Source organism: Glycine soja, chromosome 11, assembly GCF_004193775.1.
Source record: "Glycine soja cultivar W05 chromosome 11, ASM419377v2, whole genome shotgun sequence".
In the NCBI taxonomy this organism is placed as follows: domain Eukaryota; kingdom Viridiplantae; phylum Streptophyta; class Magnoliopsida; order Fabales; family Fabaceae; genus Glycine; species Glycine soja.
The window spans coordinates 43,538,806-43,560,483 of NC_041012.1; the positions used below are offsets into that span (position 1 = coordinate 43,538,806).

The following is a 21,678-nucleotide window of genomic DNA, read 5'->3' on the forward strand; positions in this document are numbered from 1 at the left end:
TATCTTTGGAATGTCTGTTTGAACAAGTAGTGGTGCTTGCGAGTAACATTCATTTATATGTTTAACCGAAGAAGGGGAACAGAATAAGAATCAAGAATACCATTCGAGAGAACAATTCTTGCACTTCCCTTCCAAGCTACATAATCATCTATAACTATGATCACTCCCCAACCCAAACATATAACCATACTATACATTTGGCAAAAACACCACCACCGAGGACACTGTGTTAGTGTGTGTCCGGAGTGGTTTCAATGGGGGTGGAGTATAAGTGCTGTGATATGGAGTTTTACAAACGCATACTTATAGTTGTGCTGCTTTTGATGTTCGCTGGATTGATGTCAGGGCTCACCTTAGGACTCATGTCATTGAGTCTCGTTGATCTTGAGGTCCTTGCTAAGTCTGGAACCCCTCAGGATCGCAACAATGCCGGTAATTTCTCTCCTTGCCTTATGGAACATCACCATGTAAACATGAGTTCATCTCTGTTGTTTAGAAATTACAAGTTTATGTCATGTATTGAGCTTTGAGTTGAAAGCATTCTAATCTAGTGTTTTGGATTTTACTTTTTACCTTAGGAAACAAAGTTTCTCTTTGAACAGTTAAATGAAGACTAGGTGATTCATATTTTATCTTAACAACAACAAATAAGACATAAAACATACAATTGAGATCTGAGTCATGTAGTCCTCATCATAAAGTTATAATACAATTGAGATCTGAGCCATGCTTTCCTGTTGCATATCTAATTAGTAAGGTGACATACATAAAGCAGAATTTATATTGATACTTCTTCAGTGTTATTTTGAGTAACTTGACCAAATTTAATTTGTTATTTCTTGATTTTCTTTTCCTTGTTGACTTTTTGCGCATTTATTTGGAATTCCAGCTGTTGGACTTTTTGCTGGGGCATCGACATAAAGCCCTTTTCCACAGAGCTGAATTGAAAACACTAGTATATCTGCATGGCCATAAGGTTTGAATCAGATTCAGAGCTACATGATGCTTCTTTGGGTTGAAACAAATGCATGGATCTATAATTCATAAGTTTGTTAGTTCATTTACTCTTGAAATTGAAGACTTGTTTTCAGTGCTCTTCATTTATTTCATCAGTATGCTGCAGTTCACTACATTTTCTTCCTACCTTGATCGAGCAAGATAGTCTCTAGTGAAGTATGTCTATGGTCTATTTTTTTAAAAAAAATAAGTTCACTGCCTTTTCTTTTTCAATGTGAATAATGTCATCATCTTCTCTTCTGGTTACTTAGACTCCATTTGGAAACTCATGTTTCCTTATGTTGTGCACTAATGATGTATTGTTTTAGGCTGGAAAAGGTGGGGAACTGACATATCATGAAACAACCATCATTGCTGGAGCACTGGAACTTGCTGAGAAGACAGCCGGTGATGCCATGACTCCCATAACTGAAACATATTGTATTGACATTCATTCAAAGCTTGATAGGTAACGTGTCTCAAAAAATTATAAATGTAGCTCTAGCTTTTGCATTTTTTACAATTTTCTATCAGCAAGGGTTATTATTAATTAGGTATTTGATGAATCTGATATTGGAGAATGGGCATAGCAGAGTCCCTGTCCATTATAATCAGGTATTTGATGAATCTGATATTGGAGAATGGGCATAGCAGAGTCCCTGTCCATTATGATCAGCCTACGAAATCTTAGTTTAATCCATCAATAACAGCCATTTTGCATTATGTGAAAACGTTAATCCACAAAATAGTTTTGCATCAATTTCATTGAGATTGAGCGTGTCAACTTTCTTCCAAGAGGATTATTATTTCTTATGATTGTACATTACGTTTGCTTTAACCACTTCTTACTTTCAGATCAAGAATGTATGGACAATTGACCCAGAAGATGAAGCACCCGTGAAAAGTGTGACCATATGCAGAATTGCAAGGTATTTTGTTTATGTTTTCCAAATTTAATGAATACTAACATATTATATCCACTGAAATTCAAATTAATGGCATTATATTACCATACATTCATATCTAAAAATTACATATATTAACAGGGTTCCAGAAACGATGCCACTATATGATATTTTGAATGAGTTCCAAAAGGGCCATAGCCACATGGCTATTGTGGTCAAGCACTGTGGCAAGACAGGTTATCAATCTTCCAATAATAATGCCTATGGTAAGCACATGCTGTAATCAAGTTAAACAATGCAAACTGAAAACTTCTTGCACATCACAATAAGTTCTCCATGTGTCTCCAATGCCTGTGAAATAGACTCAGCGAGAGATGCAAAGGTGGATATTGATGGTGAGAAGCCTCCCCGAGAGAAAAAATTGAAAACCAAGATGTCATGCCATAAATGGAAAAGCTTTCCAAACCCAAATAACTTGAAGAAGGGTAGTCCTCAGAGCAGAAAATGGTCAAAGAATATGTACTCAGATATTTTGGAAATAGATTGAAATTCAATTCCAAAGCTACCAGAAAAAGAAGCTGCTGTTGGAATAATTACGATGGAGGATGTCATTGAAGAGCTTTTACAGGTACTAAATTAAGGTCACTCTGAGTAATTTTATTTTGCTCTTGAAATCTTATATTGACATCAATATTTATGTGTAGGAAGAGGTCTTTGATGGGACAGATCATGATTTTGAAGACTCGTGAGTCGTGACAATAATATTTTCATTAGACCAGCCAGCTGTCTTTCACATACTTATCTTAGTGTTTAATAGTTAATAAATACTATTTGACATGGCAAAGTGCTCACGTTTAACAGTATTTCGAACAAAAATGTATATACCATAAGTCCAGAAGATATTCCCCAAAACATAGACAAGGTATATTGTTGCAATGTGCTTGGAGTATCATTTCTGAATATGCGGCTCCCTTAACTACAAAATATTATTTATCATTCGAGAACTTTAACATTGGCCAACAAATCTACTGGTAAATTGGTATTGGTAGGCCAAATGAGACAGTGGCTAAACCTCGACATGTCATCAACAATGGGGGACATTTCGGCCGGGCCCAGATGGTATTGTAGGGCTTTGGAGTATAGAATTTTCTTCACGTTACATAATTTCTGGTTTGTCATTGTGCAAAAATTCCATGACTCATACTATCGTGTGAAAACATCGAAGTGAATGTAATTATAGTGGGGTGAAGATGGAAAGATAAACTTTTAATATGATACGGGTGAAGAAAATCTCCATGCCATTCATGGTAGTGAGGTTGACCAGTTGATGAAACAGAAGGTGATATGCTCAAAACAACGTAATGAGGGTGAAAGCCAAGACAAGCAACCAATGGTGAAGGATTAAGAAACCAAATCAAGTGCAATGATGGATAGTCTTTAGTTAATTTTTAAGTGGGCAAACAACTAGCTTAAATATTCTTCCTTAACACAAGTCAATTGAAATTAATAATTACTTTTGCATCAGATGGCCAACCTGGTTGGTGTTGCATTTGATGTTACACAGTACAAACACGAGTTTCATCCCAATTGCCTGTATCCGCTAGTTATACCCTTCACCTGAGAATATCAAGTTACAGAAGAAACTCAGTGATGACGTTTACTTCTTTTCTCCTCCCTTTTCTTTTTCTTATGCTTAGATTTATCTTTGGACCTGTGCTTCTTTGAACGCTCCTTGTCTGAGTTCTTAGAATGAGACTTTTTACTCTTTTTCCGCCTTTGTTCATGAAGCTCATCCTCATCAGAAGATTTATATGGTCTCAACGACAGCAGCTTCTCTGGACCGTAAATAACACGACGTTCCCTAACATCGGGACTAGTATTAGGCTCCCTGTCTGAATGAGGAAGGTAAGGTCCAGTCTCATCCATCCTTGGACCAACAGCACCTCTGCCTCGTTTGGTCCTGCACCAAAATGGAGTTTTTTCAGTTTAAAATAATCAGTAGAGGGAAATAGATATTACGTGAAGGTATGCATGCTCATAAAACAACAGAAAGCATGAGAGATATAATACCTTGAGTGTAGAAACTCCTCAAGCTCGTCATCCTTTAAACCTTCCAGACCATGCTCATGGGCTCTTTCACTTGAGCTTGAAGTATAGGCAATAGTGCTTTTATCCACTACAGCATGTCTTCCTGGGCTTCTTGATGAGTTTCCATCCCTATGGCTTCTTTCACTACTGCTGTTATCTTTTGATGTGTCTTTAACCCATCTCTCCAGCTCATATTCTCTTTTACTTGAACATGAAGCAGAGGAGGTCCTAGTGCTATTATCAATATCAGCATGTCTTCCTGTGCCTCTAGATGACTTATCATCCCTATGGCTTCTATCTATTGATTTTTCTTTAACCCATTTATCCAGCTCCAGTTCTTTTTGCCGTAATCGCCACATCTCATTCACTTCCACAGCTCGATTTGCTGGTAGAAAACACCAAAAGAAATTCAATTCAGTATAACTCATAAAAATAAACTATCAGCTCAACATATAGACATCCTATTTACTGTACAACATTCACAAACAGAGGAGGATGGTGATCCTGTCACAAACATTTGAGAAATGAAGTTAAATTTCAATATTTGACTTGGGTGAAGTAGTCATGAGGTTCATTTAGTAACAATCATGTTTTGCCAGGAACCACTTGCACTTGAGTAATACTGGCTCATTGCGTAAGTAAATAAGCTGCATTGAACTATATGCATGGAATTTTTTTATCATCTAGCAACAGTAAGTGTTTCCCTCCTTGCTCCTTCCTACCCCCCCAAAAAATAAAGTTCAATAAGAATTGTTTCACACTGATGGGTATACCCAGCATTCACAGAATAGAGAAATTAAAAGAGATATTAACACAATCAGGATAGATCAAACTGTGAAGCAGTAATATAAATATTATTGCCTAATTCCAACAAAAATGACAGAACTCCACGTACCATTAAACATAAGACAATGTAGAATAATAGTAAAGGAGCTCTATCTAAAATAAGTGACTAAGAGATAACCTTGTTGCACTCCACGTACAGTTGCAGTAAGAAAACGTGAATTTGGCCGGGTATGTATATTAGGCTTCCTTAGATAAGCTAGAACTCCTTCCCTTTCAGACTGCCGCCGTAATTCTGCTGCTTCCCTCATGAGCATGGCAGCTAATCTGTTTTCTGTCTCCAAATCCATTTGAGTGGCTGACCATATTACCCAAAAGAAAGAACAGGAATGAGACTTTAATTGAATGAATAACATACACAAAAATAACGAAAACAACTATAGGATGCTGAGCTGCTTTGTACTGGGAAGGGGTAAGACACCAAATAAGCAGGAAAAAGCAAAAATTGAAAGGTTTAATTACTCAATTGGTCCCTACACACACTTTCTAATTATAATATCTGTCAACGAATTAAAAGGTGCGAGTATAGAGACTAAAACAAGTAATTTCTAGGTGTAGGGACTAAAACATAAAGACGAAGTATAGGGATCAAATGAAAAATTAAACCAAAACAAACAAAACTATGAATTCACACATTACAGACGTTGCTAAGTTCCAGAGGCCCTATCAATGCAAAATATTAATCAAAGAACCTAAAATCTTGTGGTTACAACCACAAGTACCATTCAGTCTTTTAATATATTAAACGGCTTGTTGTTGTTAAGTGCAAAACCCTGAAGAAAAGCTTTTTCCATTTCAAAATTGAATCCAAAATTCCCAATCCCAATCCCAAACAGGTTTTAGGGAATAGAAGGTAGCAGTCAAATTATCATTAACGTTGGATCCCTAAAATGCAGAAAACAGTAAAAACAATGTTGCCTGTCTCATCTCACCACATTGGGGAACCATGATCACACAAAAAGTGAACTAAAGCAAAAGCATGTACATGATGGTATTTCAATTCAATGGTGTATAATTGAAAAGAAGATGATGATGGATGCAGCAAAAAGTACCAATTTGTGGCTGCAAGAGGGTTGAATTGCACGTTGGAGGTGGCAGCGGCAGGTTCCTTTGTTGAAGTTTCTCTTCGATCACTGACGGTGGTGCCGCTCGTCGCGATCCCTGTCTTCACGTTCACGATGAGAGAGAGAGAGAGAGGTGTCAGCAATGGATCCTATCCCTAGATGGGGTTAAAGTTATGCACTTTTAATACATTATTAATCTTTAATTTTTAATTCTCATCAGATTAAAAATAAAAATGCATAAGTTCTGTAACTTTTAAAAACCAAAAAAGAATAAAAGTTAATTGGAGATTAATTTAAAAATGTTGTATATTAAAAATTAATTAATTTTTTATGTAATCAGAGCTAGCATTTTAGCTTGTATATATATTGTATAAAATGAATCCTTATTTTTATATAATTAAAACTTATAATAATTAATGTTTTTATTATATAAATTATATTGTAATTAAATTTTATGATAAATAAATATATTTGAATTTATAAATTATTTTAAATTTACAATCAACAATTTAAATTATGATATATAATTATTTTAAAGTTTTCAACTTTTTTTAAAAATGAAATTCAATTTAGAGATAGAAATTAAAGAAATTTAAGTTTGTCAAATTATTTTAAAATGAATGAAATTAAGGATGAAATATTATAAAATTTAGTATAAACTCAATATTCTTGGACATTTTATACTCTTAAGAAAGTAATACTTTCATATTTTCTTACATTGTTAGTCATAGTTCAATCAACTATTTTAATATAAGTATATTTGATATATTTCATTTTTAATTATAATCTCACTAAAAACTGTCAAATTGTGTTATGGATTTAAATGAAAAAAAAAACACATATTATCATACTAATAACAAATAAATATTGCTTAACTTATTTCTTAGTTTTTGTGTATTTTTTCATAGTTAAATAAATCTGTGTACGCAATATTGAGCATATTGTATTTCAGAAGTTTTCGGACATTCAAAGGAGTCTGACTATGACGGGTATTATAATTATAAAATTTATGATCCTACTTAACATTTAGCATCAAAATATTGTACTTTTAGAAGTCTTCCCTCTTCCAATCCCGGATCAGTTGAGTATTACTTACCAACGATTTATTGTCCCCATACTTTTTCTCCACTTAAAATCAAAGTCTTCATTTTCGTTAGAGTCCAGAAGATATTTCCTAAGTTACTCATATTTCTAGTCACTATTGACTCTTTCATTTTGCTGCTTTTATCACGTTACACAATGGCATATCTTTTACATTATATTATTTGTCTTTTTAATAAGTGATAGGCATACAGCAATGATATATACTAATAGCCAAAAATCAAGGACTTGTTATTAAAGCCAAAGCGTACATTTTTTACCTCTGATATTTGGAAGATTGACTTGGAAACTTAGATTTCGTCCTAAAGTAGACAATACGTTTAAAAAGTTTTATTAAAACAAGATAGTAGTATATTGCACACGCACAAAACCAGTGCCCTAATATGTGGAGCCTTTTAACAAAATTCCCCTCTAGGCTCTCTTATTCCTTTTGGTAGGACTAATCACAGTTACAAAGAATGCGGGCACAGATTATGTTATGAATTCATGACTTTCCTTCCAAGAAGTGTACTTAATCATCCAAATTGGTAGGGGGTGTTCTGTAATATGCTGGCACAGTTACTGGGAAGAACATTTGTCTAATTCCTTCAGCCTTGATAATGGGGAAAATGATAGCAGATGCACCCTGAAAATGCCAAGAACAAGATTGATTCAAAATCATAAATTTTGTTGTACCATTAACTGATATTTTGGGAGCAATTCTTGTATGACCACAACACTTACGGACTCAAGTAATCAAAATTCAAAATATAAAGACCGTATTGATTTATTGGAATATTAAACACTCTACGTTTATGTAAGGTTGGTTTGGTGGTGAAGAGAGAAGAGGTGGTGGGTTTGAATCCTCTCTCTAACAAAAATTAACATACACACAATTAATATTTGTTGATAAAAAAAAAACTCTACTCGTGCAAGAATTGTTCATAATTTGTAATACGATATTGTTGCAGCTAAGATTATGATTGATATGTGAAAGATTATGTCTACAAGAAATGCAAGAAATACTCACGGAAATCAATCTAGCTCCAATCCACATGCGTTTTGGAGAAGGGAATGGTATGAGTAAGCGACCAACGCCATATATAGCCACGGCAAAGAAGTGGAGAACCAAGCTTAATGGACGAGGATTTAGACCAGAGAGTAGAGCTATTGGTCCATCTGAGAAAACACCTCCAAGGCTTAAATAATCAAAACATGCCTGGCGCATTTCCTTACTAGCTGGGTCAGGGGATGCACAAAACACCTTGTACAGTGCCCCAGCTAGTGTGTTTATTGTAGATGCCACTGGCTGCAAAACACAATCAGGAACTACATTAAATTTGGTCAAACCAATACTGATAAACCATGACAAAGGTTAAGAAAACAATGTAAAGGTTTCTTACAAGATTATTCAATTAAAATTTGTCAAGTAAAATAAACTTGTTAACTTTTATAATAAATACCAAAGTCGTAGTATATACTAAGGAACTAGGATGTTTTCTAATTAGTTGATAAAATATACTTTTATTCTATCCGTGCGTGCATGACTATTGAACTCTTAATATTCACCTTGCGCAGGGTGTAGAATGATTCAAGATATTTGCAAAGAGCATTAGCATCATGCAGATCATGCAGGGGTCTAAGAAGGTTCCTTAGCAAAACAATGTCAGACAAAGCCACAGTCATTCCCCCTCCGGTTAAAGGGTGACGCATGTTGAAGGCATCTCCCATGAGAAGGGCGCCAGGTGTAGGATAAGGAGATGCAGGCATGCTTCTGTTTGGCATGCTTCTCATGTTTCCTTTCTCAACTGCTGCTATAAAAGACTCACGCAGCTCTGGAGGAACCTGAAACACACAATTTCTTCCATTAGTTGAATTGAAGAATATGTTCCTTGTTTTGAATACTAAGCCAAGCCAAAGACTACGATATATATGTACCTGGGGAGCTACTACTGTTTTCAAATAACGTGCCATGTCACCATTACCAAGGGAAGGTAATTTTTGGCCAGGAACATCAACCAAACACCGAATCTCAGAGCTACTAATTGGATAAAACAAAATGGGAGAAGGATCACTCAAGATAACGTGCCCATGGTTTGCATACGGAAGATTGCAGTTCTCTAGAACCAGACCAACAAAATGAGATGGCACATCAACCTGCATAAATAAATATACAAATAAACCCATTTAAGTACCAGCAAACACAAATAGAAACCAACATTAGTTAGTTTGACTTCAACTCGAATTGGACTGAGAACCTTTAAATAAAGTCTCAACTTGATGTCTTGTGATAGAAAAAAAAAAACATGCTTTGAAGAGGAGACTCTACTAAAGTTGACTAACCAAATTTTTTGACAAAAATTAATCATCAATAAAGTCAAAATCAAATAACAAGGTAATAAATAAAAGAGAGAACTAGCATATTTACCTTTGGGTTACAAAGAGAACGTCTCAAGTTGGAAAAACAGCCATCGCATACTATGGTGAGGGAAGCCTTAGCTGTGACCTCTTGTCCACTCTTGGATTTGTAGTTTACCCCTTTGATGATTCCATTTTCTTCTAGTAGAGATGTGACAGTTCCTTGTTCTAATTTTACACTGCACAAAATTTGGAACAATAAGATCATGTAAAGAAAGGAAAGGATTTTTTTTTTATATAGAAAAAAACCTTTTCAGAAACTTAAAAAAAAAAACAAAAAAGATTATAAGAGTTTGTACTTTGGAAGAGATGAAGCTTTTTCTCGCATCCTTTGTATGAAACGGCCATTGTGAAAGCTTCTTCCAGAAACATCAGAGGCAAATTTTTCCAAGGGGTAAGAAAGCTTAGTATTTTTCCCATCCTTGTAAAGAGCATAGCCAAAGACTTGCTGAGCATCAATCTCATCCACACAATCTGCAACAACTCACAACATTAATCTGTTAATAAGAGCCTTGAATTTAACCAAGCAGAGGCAAGGGAGTTCACACCTAAGATTGATTACTTCAATTCTCACACAATCTTCCATCCATCTACTTATGTGCCATAAAATGTGACACGTTTCTTGCTTGCTTACCTTGGAGACCCAACTCAATTAACTTGAGATAACCCCCAGGTTGTAGCAATTCCCCCACAATCCTGTCTGGTTCAGTCAAGTCCCTTTCAATAACATGCACTCGCCTTCCTTCCTGAAGCAAGAACCAAAGAGCAACATCATTGATCCTCTTATTACCAGAGAGCTTATATATAACTAGAAGTCTGAATCTGACTGCATATGTAGTTTGTGTTGTTTTTCTAAGAACAGATCATGGAAAGGAAGAGATATTGGACTTCCCACAGTTTAACTTTTTATTTTTTGTCTGGTTGCAAGAAAAATATATTCATGAAAATAAAAATATGGGAAATCTATCTCTAGAATAAATGTTCTATGAAGCCTAAATAAACTTATGCGCGCGCGCGCGCGCATATATATATATATATATATCACTTGTATAATTTTATTCAGATTAACACTTAAAAAAGTACTCTTCTTTCTTCCAACCTCTTGAAACTTTCTGGCAATCAAACATGAGTTTCTAACACTATTATTATTTTACCGCAACATAAGTTTTGCATATATCTATGAATCAAAACATATTTGCAGGTTGTAACTAAGAAAAAACATCACATATATGGATTGGATTTCACAAAGTCCTGTCAGGAAAAGGTTTGTTCTACCTTGCCAAGTGTGTAAGCAAGGGCTGCACCAGCAACCCCAGCACCGACAATGATGATGTCCGTAGTTTCTGAGATTTCTTGATGGTGGTTTCTATTTTCTGATGATGTCCGTATAATACTACCACCATTACTTTCTGCATGTACTACTGAACCTTTGGTCATCTTCTTTGAGACAGAACCATATACAACAAACACAAGCACCAAGCTAGAAGCTATAATCCCTCCCAAAAGATACTCATAACCCATGATCTCCAATAGATTGGTGGAACTAAACTTGAAAAGTAAAGGAAAAATGAATGAGAATTGAAGGATATTGGTGATGAATGAAAGAGTTCTCTAGTCTCCCGTTTACGTCTGAGCTTTGACGTGTTAACTTAAATGTGCAACTTAATTGCAAAAATATAGCTATATCTCTTCCACTTTTTTTTTATTTTTTATAGGGGCAACCAGAACCTTTTTGGAGATCATAATTACCACTCAATCACATTCGTTGCCTTTTCTTCAACCCTTTCTAATTAACCGACAATTCTGATCAAGTTATTACTATAATTTTAACATTAATGGACAATTCTTCTAACTAAATTTTAAACAGAGAATTCTTCTAATCATTAATCGTTGCATACATTAAATTTGTTAATTTTATAATAATTATAATTAGTTTGTGATTCTCATTTCTTGTTTAATGAGTTTTATAAACAGTTTTTTTTAATTTTCAATAAATTTAAACTAATAATTAATTTGTTAGGAAAAATTTGTAAAAGAATTTCTTGCTAGCATTACTCTTAGAAAAAATGTATAAAAACTTTTACAATTACCTTACATTAATTGCATGTGTATTAAACTTTTAATCATATTATTAACTCATTATATTAATTTTGATTCTGATTGTTTAATAATCTTATTCTCGTTATTTGTCGCAATAAGTTCTACTGTAAAAAGAGAGAGATATGAAGAGAAAAAATTATTATGAGATAAAATAATTATATAAAAGATATAAAAAAAATTATAAGAATAGGATTATTTTTCTATAAAATAACCAAAACTTAATTAGTTACAACTTATGTTAAATATTTTTAGTTATTTTTCAATTTTTTTATTACTTAAAAAGTTTGTTTGATTAAATTTTATTTTTATGAATTTCATCATTTCACCATTTGAACTAAACAACAAGTTAATAAATTTCGTAAAGTTATTTTACACATTTTTTTAGCAATAAATTTTAATTATATTTTAAACTTTTAGAGTACGTTTAAAATTTATTTATGGATTTCATCATTTCAATTATCAATTTACTTTTCAACTTTTAACTACCTTTATATTCTTTTTCCAAATAACCTTAGTAAAATATCAATTGCATGCGGGGTATTTGTTTTTGGATACCTCATAAATGTTGATCGAGTGATAGCTATCCGTACCCATGCTGGTAGGTAGTAGATAGATACATCATTGTTGACCTTATACGATACGATATCCACGTACCATAGAGTTATTTGACGACAAAGATAAATATACTAGTACTTTTATAAAGAAAGGAATTCAGGATTTATGCTGAGAGATTTTTTAATTTCTATTCATAAACAAAAACATGATTCTATATAAAACAACTATTACATAATAAAAATTTTAAAATTATCTTTATACCATTAAAATTATGTATATATTTGAGTAGTATTGCATCAAATTTTCCTGCAGGAGTTTATATATAATCTATTAATTAATTTTACATTTTTTTCTGTTTTGTTTTTTATATTTAATTTTCAAGTAACACACTTATATTTTTAAATATAAAACTATTTGGTAATTAATTTTCTTCATACAGTTTAAGCTTTATTCTTGCTATGCATACATTACAGTTTAATCGATATCGATCCTAAAGGAATAAGGAACATTAGTTTAGCATTTGTCAAAAAATATTAAAAATTTGTTTCTTAAGCATCCCTGCAACACATTTTTTTTTCTTCTTGGTATTGATGTGAAGTAGTCATACATAAACTTATAGAGTGAAGAGGGGGTCATGGTCACCTTTTTTTTTTAATCTATTTTTTTAATATATACAATGTATAATATTTTGATAATAAATTCATTAATTTTATTTAAAGATTTTAATTGTAAAAAATAATAATATTTAAGTATTACTCATGTATTTTTTTTTAAAAATATTTTTTCCTTTTTATAGTATTCATTGTAAAAATAATGACACGTTTCTGTCTTTTAAGACAAATATACTATTTTTTATAAATATATATTTTTTATAGTCTTCATTATTGAAATAGTTATATTTTTCCTTTTTAAAATAAAATGTTTGAGTGTTATTTATTTTCTTTTTTTAATATTTTTCCTTTTATAATATATTTTAAAGATTATAAATATTTATATTTGTAATCAAATAATTTTAGGCTAAATTATAAATTTGATCCCTTTAATTCATGATTTTGGACCTCTTAGATTTTTAATTGTTAAATTTGATCTTTTTAGTTTTATAAATTTATAATTTTAGTCCTCCTGATAGATTATTAATTATTAATTGTGATTATTAAAGATATTAAATTAATTATAAAATAAAAATTACTAATTATTAAAAACTTTAATAAAATACTATTAATCTTAATATGATGTTATAGACGCTGGAGTCGTGTGCAATGAAGATAGAAAACGTGTTTGCGGAGGAGATGAAGAGCACATTGTTGCAGAAAATTATAATGAATAAATTTTTATTTAATTTTGTTATAAGTAATAGTTTTTATTAATTTATAATTAACTACACAACTCAATTAATCAAAATTATTTATTAATAATCTATCAAGAAGACCAAAATACTAATTTATAAGATTAAGATGACTAAATGTTGCAATTAAAATCTACAAGAACTCAAATGATGAATTTGAAAAATTAGGAAAACCAAATAAAATTACAATTTGGCCGTAATTTTTTTTACCCTTTTCTTTTATATTAATTTGGTAATAATTGATTTGAAGAATTAAATAGTACTACTATTTATTATTAAGATGTGTCTGTAAGATAAGTTTATGAATCCTACGTGAGGAACAACTTAAAATGTTGAGACATTTTTTTCTCTCATCTCTAGTTTGTTCTTCTTGTCAGTATATATTAGTCTTCAATATGTATTTCTGACTTTGAGTATGTGAATCTATGTCTGAATTAATTTATGAATCTAAAAGCCATTGTATATAAACTTTTAAAAATAAATTAAATATTAAGTTGTATCAAACATTCATCAAAATTGATTAAATTTTTGTAACACAATTCATTGGGCATTTTATAAAAAAAAAATAGTTAATATAGATTTTTATAGTATAAATTAAGTTAAATTAATCGTGTAACTTCTTTATCTAAATTCACCTTATAAGTAATTTTAACTGAAAATAGTAATTTTTTTTCAAAGATAAAAGATAATTATTTCATTTTTAATATAATTTATTTCATACCTAAAAATTAATTCTAATTTAAATTTTGGATTATTTAATTAAGAATACTTGTGTCTTGTTATATCAATTTTCATAAACCTCAGTCAATATATTTCTTCTTCCTCTCTCTATGCAAACCACTCTATTGACCTTCACCCTAACTATTGTGGCGTTTCCATATTTGCTACGGCTAAACAAAACCGTACATAACTACTTAAGCATAGAATGACCACTTTTATAACCAAAACAAGACCATTTCGAATATAGCACCCATCTATAGCATATGCATGCATTGCATGCACCAACAGAACCTGCTGCCACCATTATTATTCTACCTTTTTGGATCTCAATCACTCCTAGAGTCCTACCAATAACTACCTACACTACCCGTGCATCAACCACGACCACAACCTCAACAAGTCTTGGAACCAGAAGACGTAAAACCCACCACTTGTAACGTTAGACCGAACAGACAAACAAACAAATCATTTATCGCAAATGTTCCTCGCTCGCCTCTTAAATATTTAACCCTAATTTTATTATATTAAAAATTATTAATTCATTTCTATTATAAACTTTACACACACACACACACACACACACACACACACACACACACACATATATATATATATATATATATATATATATATATATATATATATATATTCTATATGTAAATTTTAATATTATTATTATTTTTAATTCGTTAAGTAATTTGTAATTATAGGATAGTAATTGATTTGTTTTTCATCTAATTTAAAATTGTAAAATGTGGCAACTTCAACATTAAATGAGCAGCGGTCAAACAATGTTGCCCTACGCCTATATTAATTGTAACTGAAGAAAGTAGTTGACAATTAAAAGCTAAATTAGGTTTGAGACAAAAATAGTTTGATGCGGATTTTGAAATGCATTAAATCACATTTGTGTGGTAGGAATTAATTTAGAATAAACTCTTTCTCCGGACTCAAATATAAATTAGAAAAGGATCTCATGAATGGTAGATTAATATAAACAAATTGTAATTAATTTTATCTTATTTAATAATATTATTTCTAAAAATTCTCTTTATTTAATTGAGATTATATTTTTAAATACCTCTTTTTTATTTTAGTATCAAATTTTAATGAAAGATCATCTATGAAAAATTATTTTAAAATGAAATTAGTAGAACCAAATAATGTTAACTAATTTTCTCAATTAGCATGTGAATTAATTATTATTTTTTATGGAGGGAGTATCATTTTGGTCATGTACAAAAAAGGCTACCACAAACAACAATTAAAAGAATAAATTGCATGATGTTTAATTAGTCCTATGCAAAAGAGGAGTGGAATATTAAAAGGAACTTTTAAATAATTAGTTGTCAAGGGAGAGCTCATGGAAAACAATATTCCTAAAACTTTTGCTTTTAATTGTGGCTAATGGACGTGTGTTTGTGAATGCAGCCGATTACCTAATAAGATAAAGCTTTGTTGTTACTATTCGGTCCTTCAATTTGTTTAAACTTGTTGGTTTAGTTCTTAGATTTAAGAAGAAAAAAAAAATCTGAAAAAAAATCATCACTTACATTAGTCCAAAAAATTGTTGGCTGTTTATGATTTTTTTTTTCATTTTCATCTTCTTCTTTGCCTTCATCATTCACATTAGTTAAAAAAAATTGAATGATTGTTAGCTAACTCTGTTACCAACGATAATACTAATAGCAGTATCATACTGTTTTGGCTTAAATTTACTGCTTCATTGTAGAAATATAAACTCTTATGCTGGGTGTTTCTGAGAATGTCAGAGGTGTTTTTATTTCGCGCTTTATAGCGTTGTAGTTTTTGTCTTTCTTTTTCCTAGTTTCCCTGTCATAAAAACAAAAATTCAAACTCATGGCAATGTTACAATTTTCAGCATTCCGTCATACGTAATAATAATTTTTTTACACTTTCATTTACAAGCAAAATGTGATAAATATCATAAGAATATGAAAGGAAATTAAACGATATCAAGAATAAAATGAGATATGAGTAAATTAGAATTCATGCATACGTTCTCATATGTGTTTGTTGTCATTGTTCTTTTATCGGTAGACATTAAAATTCTCCTTAACTTTGTTCTTAAAGTACAACTTTTGTCACCAACATGACTGATTTTAAATAATCTTGTCTCTTAATTAAGCGTGTGATCATGGTTCAGTATATCAGAAAAATAGTCTATGATTTTCAACCAAGAACACCTTTTGTCAAAGAAGAAAGAGACCATGCATGTTATTGGAGGAGAATGAGAACAGCGAATAATGCAAGAGAGATTGAACAAGCGCAATGAATAAATTGGTTAGAATGTTATAGCCTATAGGCCTTCAGAACTAAGTGGGCTTTATCAAAAGAGAGGAGAGGAGGGCTTGGGCCACAAAGTGTTCAGGTGCGGAAAGAAAGAAACAAGCGCAATGACGAAAGGACCCCTTGCATGCCGTTTCTCTCTTACCAGGCTGTCGTAATCGTAACGGCTAGTTACTGAGGATTTTATTTTAAAAATGTCTGCTGGGAAGCCAAAGTCTTAATTCTTACGTTAATATTACAACAAAATACAAACTTTAATCCTACCAAAGCAAAAAAGCAAAAGCAACACGCTCCGAAGAGAAGTGGTTATGGCGGAAACTCGGTGTTTGGCAATTATAGACGAAGAGGAAATAGAAGTAGACGACGATGACATCTACGAGAACATTGAAGCTCCCAAGTTCGTCGACCTCACCGCACCTGATTGTCGCCGCCCCGACCATGACCGCCACTGGTTCTGCTTCCGCGTTGGTAATTTCTTACTTTATACTAACACATTTCACATCTTCTTTCAAATCTTAACTCATTTTCAGCTTCATGATATCAATTATGTCACTTTTTCCAATAGGGTGTGACCAAAAGCATGAGCAAGAGTTGGACTCTGAGGCAATTTACAAGAATTTTGTTCTTCGGGTTCGTTCGCTTTACTCTTTTTTTTCTTCAACTTGCTTTCACTCTCTCTCCCCCCCTTATGGTTATGGACATGACATGAATGAATTGATCTTGGATTTTCAGGTTATGGCAGCTAGAAGTCCAAATGTACGCCTCAGAAAAGCTTTGAATAGAAGAGAAGCAAGGTAGCCATCACGCAACTGATAAGCTAGTATATACACTCACTTTAGATTAATGTAAAATTTTGAACTATAAAACTATATAAGACTTTTTTAAGGTAAGATTTAAGAAGTGAAGGTTTTAAATTGCTGAGAATGTGACTCAGTTGACAACACAATTGAACTTGTGTGAGAGGATTTAGTTTCAAACGCATTATTGGGGAGGAGAAACAATTTTAAGTTTGACTAAGTCCAATCCAAACATCCAGTTTACTTTAAGTGTGTGTTTGAATGGATGTCTACAAAATTGATCTTTGCTAAAATTGACTTTGAAATTATGTAATTTATGTTTGGATGATTATAATTTCACATCAAATGGGTGAGCAATGCGGAACCTCTTTCTTCAGGCTTCAAGCAATGCATGTCCACTTGGTAATGACTCAACCAAACACCCATTTAAAATAACTTTTTTTATTCAATAGTTAGCTAAAGTTATTTCTAACCAAAATCAAATATAAATTCAGAATTAATTACTTAATATGGAATCAAACATTAGAAAATTTACCAAAAATCATGTTAATTGTTATTTCAACGTGGTTATGGAAAATTCAACGTGAAACCAACCATGTAGTAAGCTTATATATTTACTTGCAAGAAGTCTGGTTCAATTATTTTCTTGTGCCATTTTATTTATTATGAGTGCAATTTGGTTGTTTCTCAGTGCAAACTTGAAGTGCCCCCTTACAGCTCCTGCCAAGTCAAGGGTGTCAAGGATGGACTTAATTTCCTCCTTGCCACACAAGATGACTGACAATAACGTGAAAGTTAAACCTCTTTCTATGGTTGCTGCAACCCCGAATGCTAAGGTGAAGCAATCACCTTCGGTGGCCAAGGCCTTGACTACACCAAGGAATCATCAGAAGAAGGTTTCCAAGGTAGAACAATTTAGAAGTGTTCAGAGCAAGAAAGCCTTGACTGTTGGTGTGCCTAAGAGCAGAGTGGTGGCGAAGGCTCTTGTTTTTCACTCACCTAAGAAGGTACTAAAGATCAAGAGTTCTATAGAGTTGAAAACAGCAATGAGAACACTGTGTTCAGCAATGAATAAGCTTGAACTTAATGGAGTGAAGAAGAATGGAAAAGGAGGTAGCAACTCATTGGCAGTGGCTACCTCCAAAAAGCAATTGAGGGGAAGAGAGGTTAAAAGCCGTGTGTTTGATTCCTTGTATTCTAATAATCGCAAGGAACCAGAAACCAACACAAAGACAAGTTTGAAGGAGAAGAAAGTAAAAAAAGGCACGCAGAAATGCCCGGTTGCTGTGCCTCATGAAAATGACACTAGTCATATGGAGATAGATGAGAAATCTAGGTGTGGCTCTCTAGAAGGATGCCATGAATCAGGAACTTCAGGAAGTGGTGGTGAACTGTCTTTTGGAGATGAAAAATCCCATAAATCAACAAGAGGAGAGAGTTCAGTTCCAGTTTTGACAGAAGCTTCTAGAAGTGACATTACCTCGCTTTCGAGTTTGAACAATGAAGAGAACAAGACTACAGAAAGGAGTGAAAATGAAGAGACAAAGAACTCAGTTTCTAATAAGGGAAAAGTATCTGTAGCCAAGAAGAGAAAGGCTGAAGAAAATTCATTGGCTTCTGATGACAGAGAAAATGAGAGGCAACTCACTGAGAATGATGAAAAGGAAAATGTTTCAGCCCCTCATGAGAACATGTAAGGAGTTTGATTTCTCTCAAAATGTCTATCTCTCATGTGTTCCTTAAACTTTGTGAAATCAATGAATTTTTTATGGCTGCAGAGAGATTAGTAACAATGATGACGTGCCCAAAAAAAAGGCTATTCTTGGGAGCAAGCATGAGGATTCTAGAAAAACACAAAAGGTTTGGTCTAGTTTAGATTGATGTTACTTGCAGTCTCACCTGCTTTAATGAATTGACTATAATCTTTATGGGTTTTACCTTGAAACAGAAATTCACATCGACCTCAACTACTCCTCAAGTTCTGAAATTCAGAAAATTAAAGCCCACAAATCCTAAGCCCTTTAAGCTGAGAACTGATGTAAGTAGGGGGGGAGGGGGCGTTCTGTTTTAGTTGACTTATTTGTTTGGAAACAATTTATTTTAATCAAGTGTACCGTTCATGTTGTCAGGAAAGGGGAATTTTAAAAGAAGCAAACTTGGATAGAAAAATTCCCTCATCTTTAAAAGAAACCACAGTTAAAGGTAGTGAGTCCAAGGCAATGAGGAAATATCAGAATGCGAACCGAGTGAGTACAATTCCATTGTGAATCGATCTCAATTTTTACCTCTCAATATTAGCATTGAGTATCTAAAATTTTGTATTTTTTTTGTTTTACTTTTCCTTTCAGTCAAGTGAAACTTGTTCCACAAAAAGTGAACAAGACACTGATAATCATTATAGCAGCTGTGATGAGAAATCAAACCAAACAACACGAGAAAACCAATCTGTAAGTTCATGCACGGAATATACTATCACCTATTGCTGCTTAGAGAATATTTTAGAGACAGTGGCTAAAACTTCCCTCAACGTTATGTAGGGGAGCATTAAAAGTAACAACTCCAACTGCAAGGTGCAACGAAAATTATCTGCTACATCACCTCTTAGAAATCCTCCTGGTCCTAAACTTCAGAAAGTCACTGATCTGGATGACAATTTGAAAAGAAAATCCCGAATGATGCAACGAAAAATTGTAAGGCCTAGAAGGTAAGTAATAATAATGAGATTGCGACGCACATTGTGTTTAATTGAGTATGTTTGATTATAATGGAAGAAGTATCTATTGTGTAGTGCTTTGCCAAGGAAGAAAGAAAGAGTTGTCCTTGCAACCAAACTTAGTGTTATTGTGGAAAAGGCATCAGATATTGTGAAGCCAAAGGAAACAAAGCCACGTAAAAATGACGCAGTTTCTTCACCTACAAGTAAAACTACAGGTTCCATTCACAGGCCTTTTTCACGGGGAAAGAGAGATTTAACTGTTCCCAAGGAACCAAAGTTTCAGAGTCTACATGTGCCAAAGGACTGCACCACCGGGGGACACACATAAGAGCTTTTTTGGGGAGGTTGTTCAATATATTCATTGAATCTTTAGCAGCTTTCGGAAAATGGATAATGTAAAAGGTGTGTTGTTGTAACTTAGCGAGTTTGTCTAGACTGCATGTATCGGCTTCAGCTTTAATTATGACAATCATGAAGAGAGCTTTCTGAGTTTAATTATGCACGGTCACTTGTAAGTTTGAGAGATGAATCATATGTATATTTGAGTTTTTTTATTTATTTGTACTTTATCGGCTTTAGTTTTGATTTGTGTAATAACGTTATATTTTTTTTGGGTGCTATTTGGTTTTCATTAAAAAAAAGGTGCATACTTTTAACCTTTTATTTGATAATCATGGAGGTTGACAGATAAATTTTGATTTTTTTTTAGAGAAAGAACAAGATCATTCCATTATTGTAAATGTGCAAACAAATTTGGTTAATCTGGTGTTTTTATTAAGACAATGATGAAGACACCCTTTGAGTTCACGGTATGTCAGTGTTTTTAAATGCATGGCCACTTGCAGTATTTTTTGCTTGTAGATGAACGTTGCATCATTTGATTTGGGAACTACTTGGGCGTACTTGGGCGCCAGCAGTATTTCAAAATATCGAAAATGTTTTTATGGGTATTTTCAGTTATAAATAGCATATTAACTTCATAAAACTGCACTCTCTTAATATAATTTGTTTTTGTTAGTGTTCTTTTGTGAATGTTTATTGTTGTCGGTGATGTACGTGTGTTTATTTACAGATATATATGGTGATATTCAATGATTTTTGTTATCGGAGAAGAAGAGTGCATTTTTTTACAAAACATATAGATTGGCACCAATCCGTGTGTTTTGAATTTTTTTAAATTATAATTTATTCAGAATTTTTTATATACTATAATATTTATATTTTATAATATTTTAAATTAGAAAAAACAAAAACAAAAAAAAGTTTCAAGTAATATATATTGGAAGTTAAATTATAAAGTAGTATAGATTGAAAAAAAAACATAAGAGAGCAGTTATAGTTTAAATCACTAAAATTGTGTCATCTCTTGTGGTGTCTTTTGTTTGTCACAATCATTTTAAATTTAAATTTGAATCTCTGCCTTGATACAAACAAGGCAATTACGCTTTTATTATATTCATTTTTTTAAGCACCAAATAAAAGCAAGATTGATAAAAAGAATGGCGACATTAATTATAATTTAAAAACTCTATTGTTAATCAATCGGAATAAATACTTATATCCTCATCAACTTTTAACATTAAATCAAATCAAATTAAAATATAGGTTTTACTTGTGTTCGCTAAATTCATGGGTTAAGAAAAAAAATACTTATAAGTTATAATATTTTGCACTCAATTCTTATTCTTATTCCAAATCTCATTAGTAAATTTTGACATCTAATATTTTTTATGCATTTTAT

General features: G+C 32.4%; 3 protein-coding genes and 1 pseudogene across 3 annotated transcripts; 2 read left to right on the top strand and 2 right to left on the bottom strand.

Moving 5' to 3' along the window:
- Positions 1–254: 254 nt before the first annotated feature.
- On the top strand, positions 255–3,025 carry LOC114373323 (annotated as a pseudogene).
- Positions 3,026–3,300: 275 nt separating this feature from the next.
- LOC114373476 (arginine/serine-rich coiled-coil protein 2-like) lies at positions 3,301–6,061 on the bottom strand. The gene is made up of 4 exons (XM_028330938.1): positions 5,885–6,061; positions 4,954–5,130; positions 3,972–4,374; positions 3,301–3,861 (listed from the first exon to the last, which is right to left on the bottom strand). Exons 2-4 carry the CDS (start codon positions 5,120–5,122, stop codon positions 3,546–3,548), a joined length of 888 nt encoding a protein of 295 aa, XP_028186739.1. The 5' UTR covers positions 5,123–5,130; positions 5,885–6,061; the 3' UTR covers positions 3,301–3,545.
- A 1,212-nt stretch (positions 6,062–7,273) lies between these two features.
- On the bottom strand, positions 7,274–11,068 carry LOC114374663 (squalene monooxygenase-like). The gene is made up of 8 exons (XM_028332333.1): positions 10,670–11,068; positions 10,029–10,140; positions 9,694–9,868; positions 9,405–9,573; positions 8,915–9,133; positions 8,546–8,821; positions 8,007–8,285; positions 7,274–7,622 (listed from the first exon to the last, which is right to left on the bottom strand). The coding sequence occupies exons 1-8, from the start codon at positions 10,913–10,915 to the stop codon at positions 7,509–7,511; spliced, it is 1,590 nt and encodes a 529-aa protein (XP_028188134.1). The 5' UTR covers positions 10,916–11,068; the 3' UTR covers positions 7,274–7,508.
- Positions 11,069–16,651: 5,583 nt separating this feature from the next.
- LOC114374786 lies at positions 16,652–20,513 on the top strand. The gene is made up of 10 exons (XM_028332474.1): positions 16,652–16,892; positions 16,990–17,054; positions 17,157–17,218; positions 17,913–18,914; positions 19,000–19,081; positions 19,170–19,259; positions 19,351–19,467; positions 19,570–19,668; positions 19,759–19,925; positions 20,010–20,513. The coding sequence occupies exons 1-10, from the start codon at positions 16,733–16,735 to the stop codon at positions 20,263–20,265; spliced, it is 2,100 nt and encodes a 699-aa protein (XP_028188275.1). The 5' UTR covers positions 16,652–16,732; the 3' UTR covers positions 20,266–20,513.
- The last annotated feature ends 1,165 nt before the right edge of the window (positions 20,514–21,678 follow it).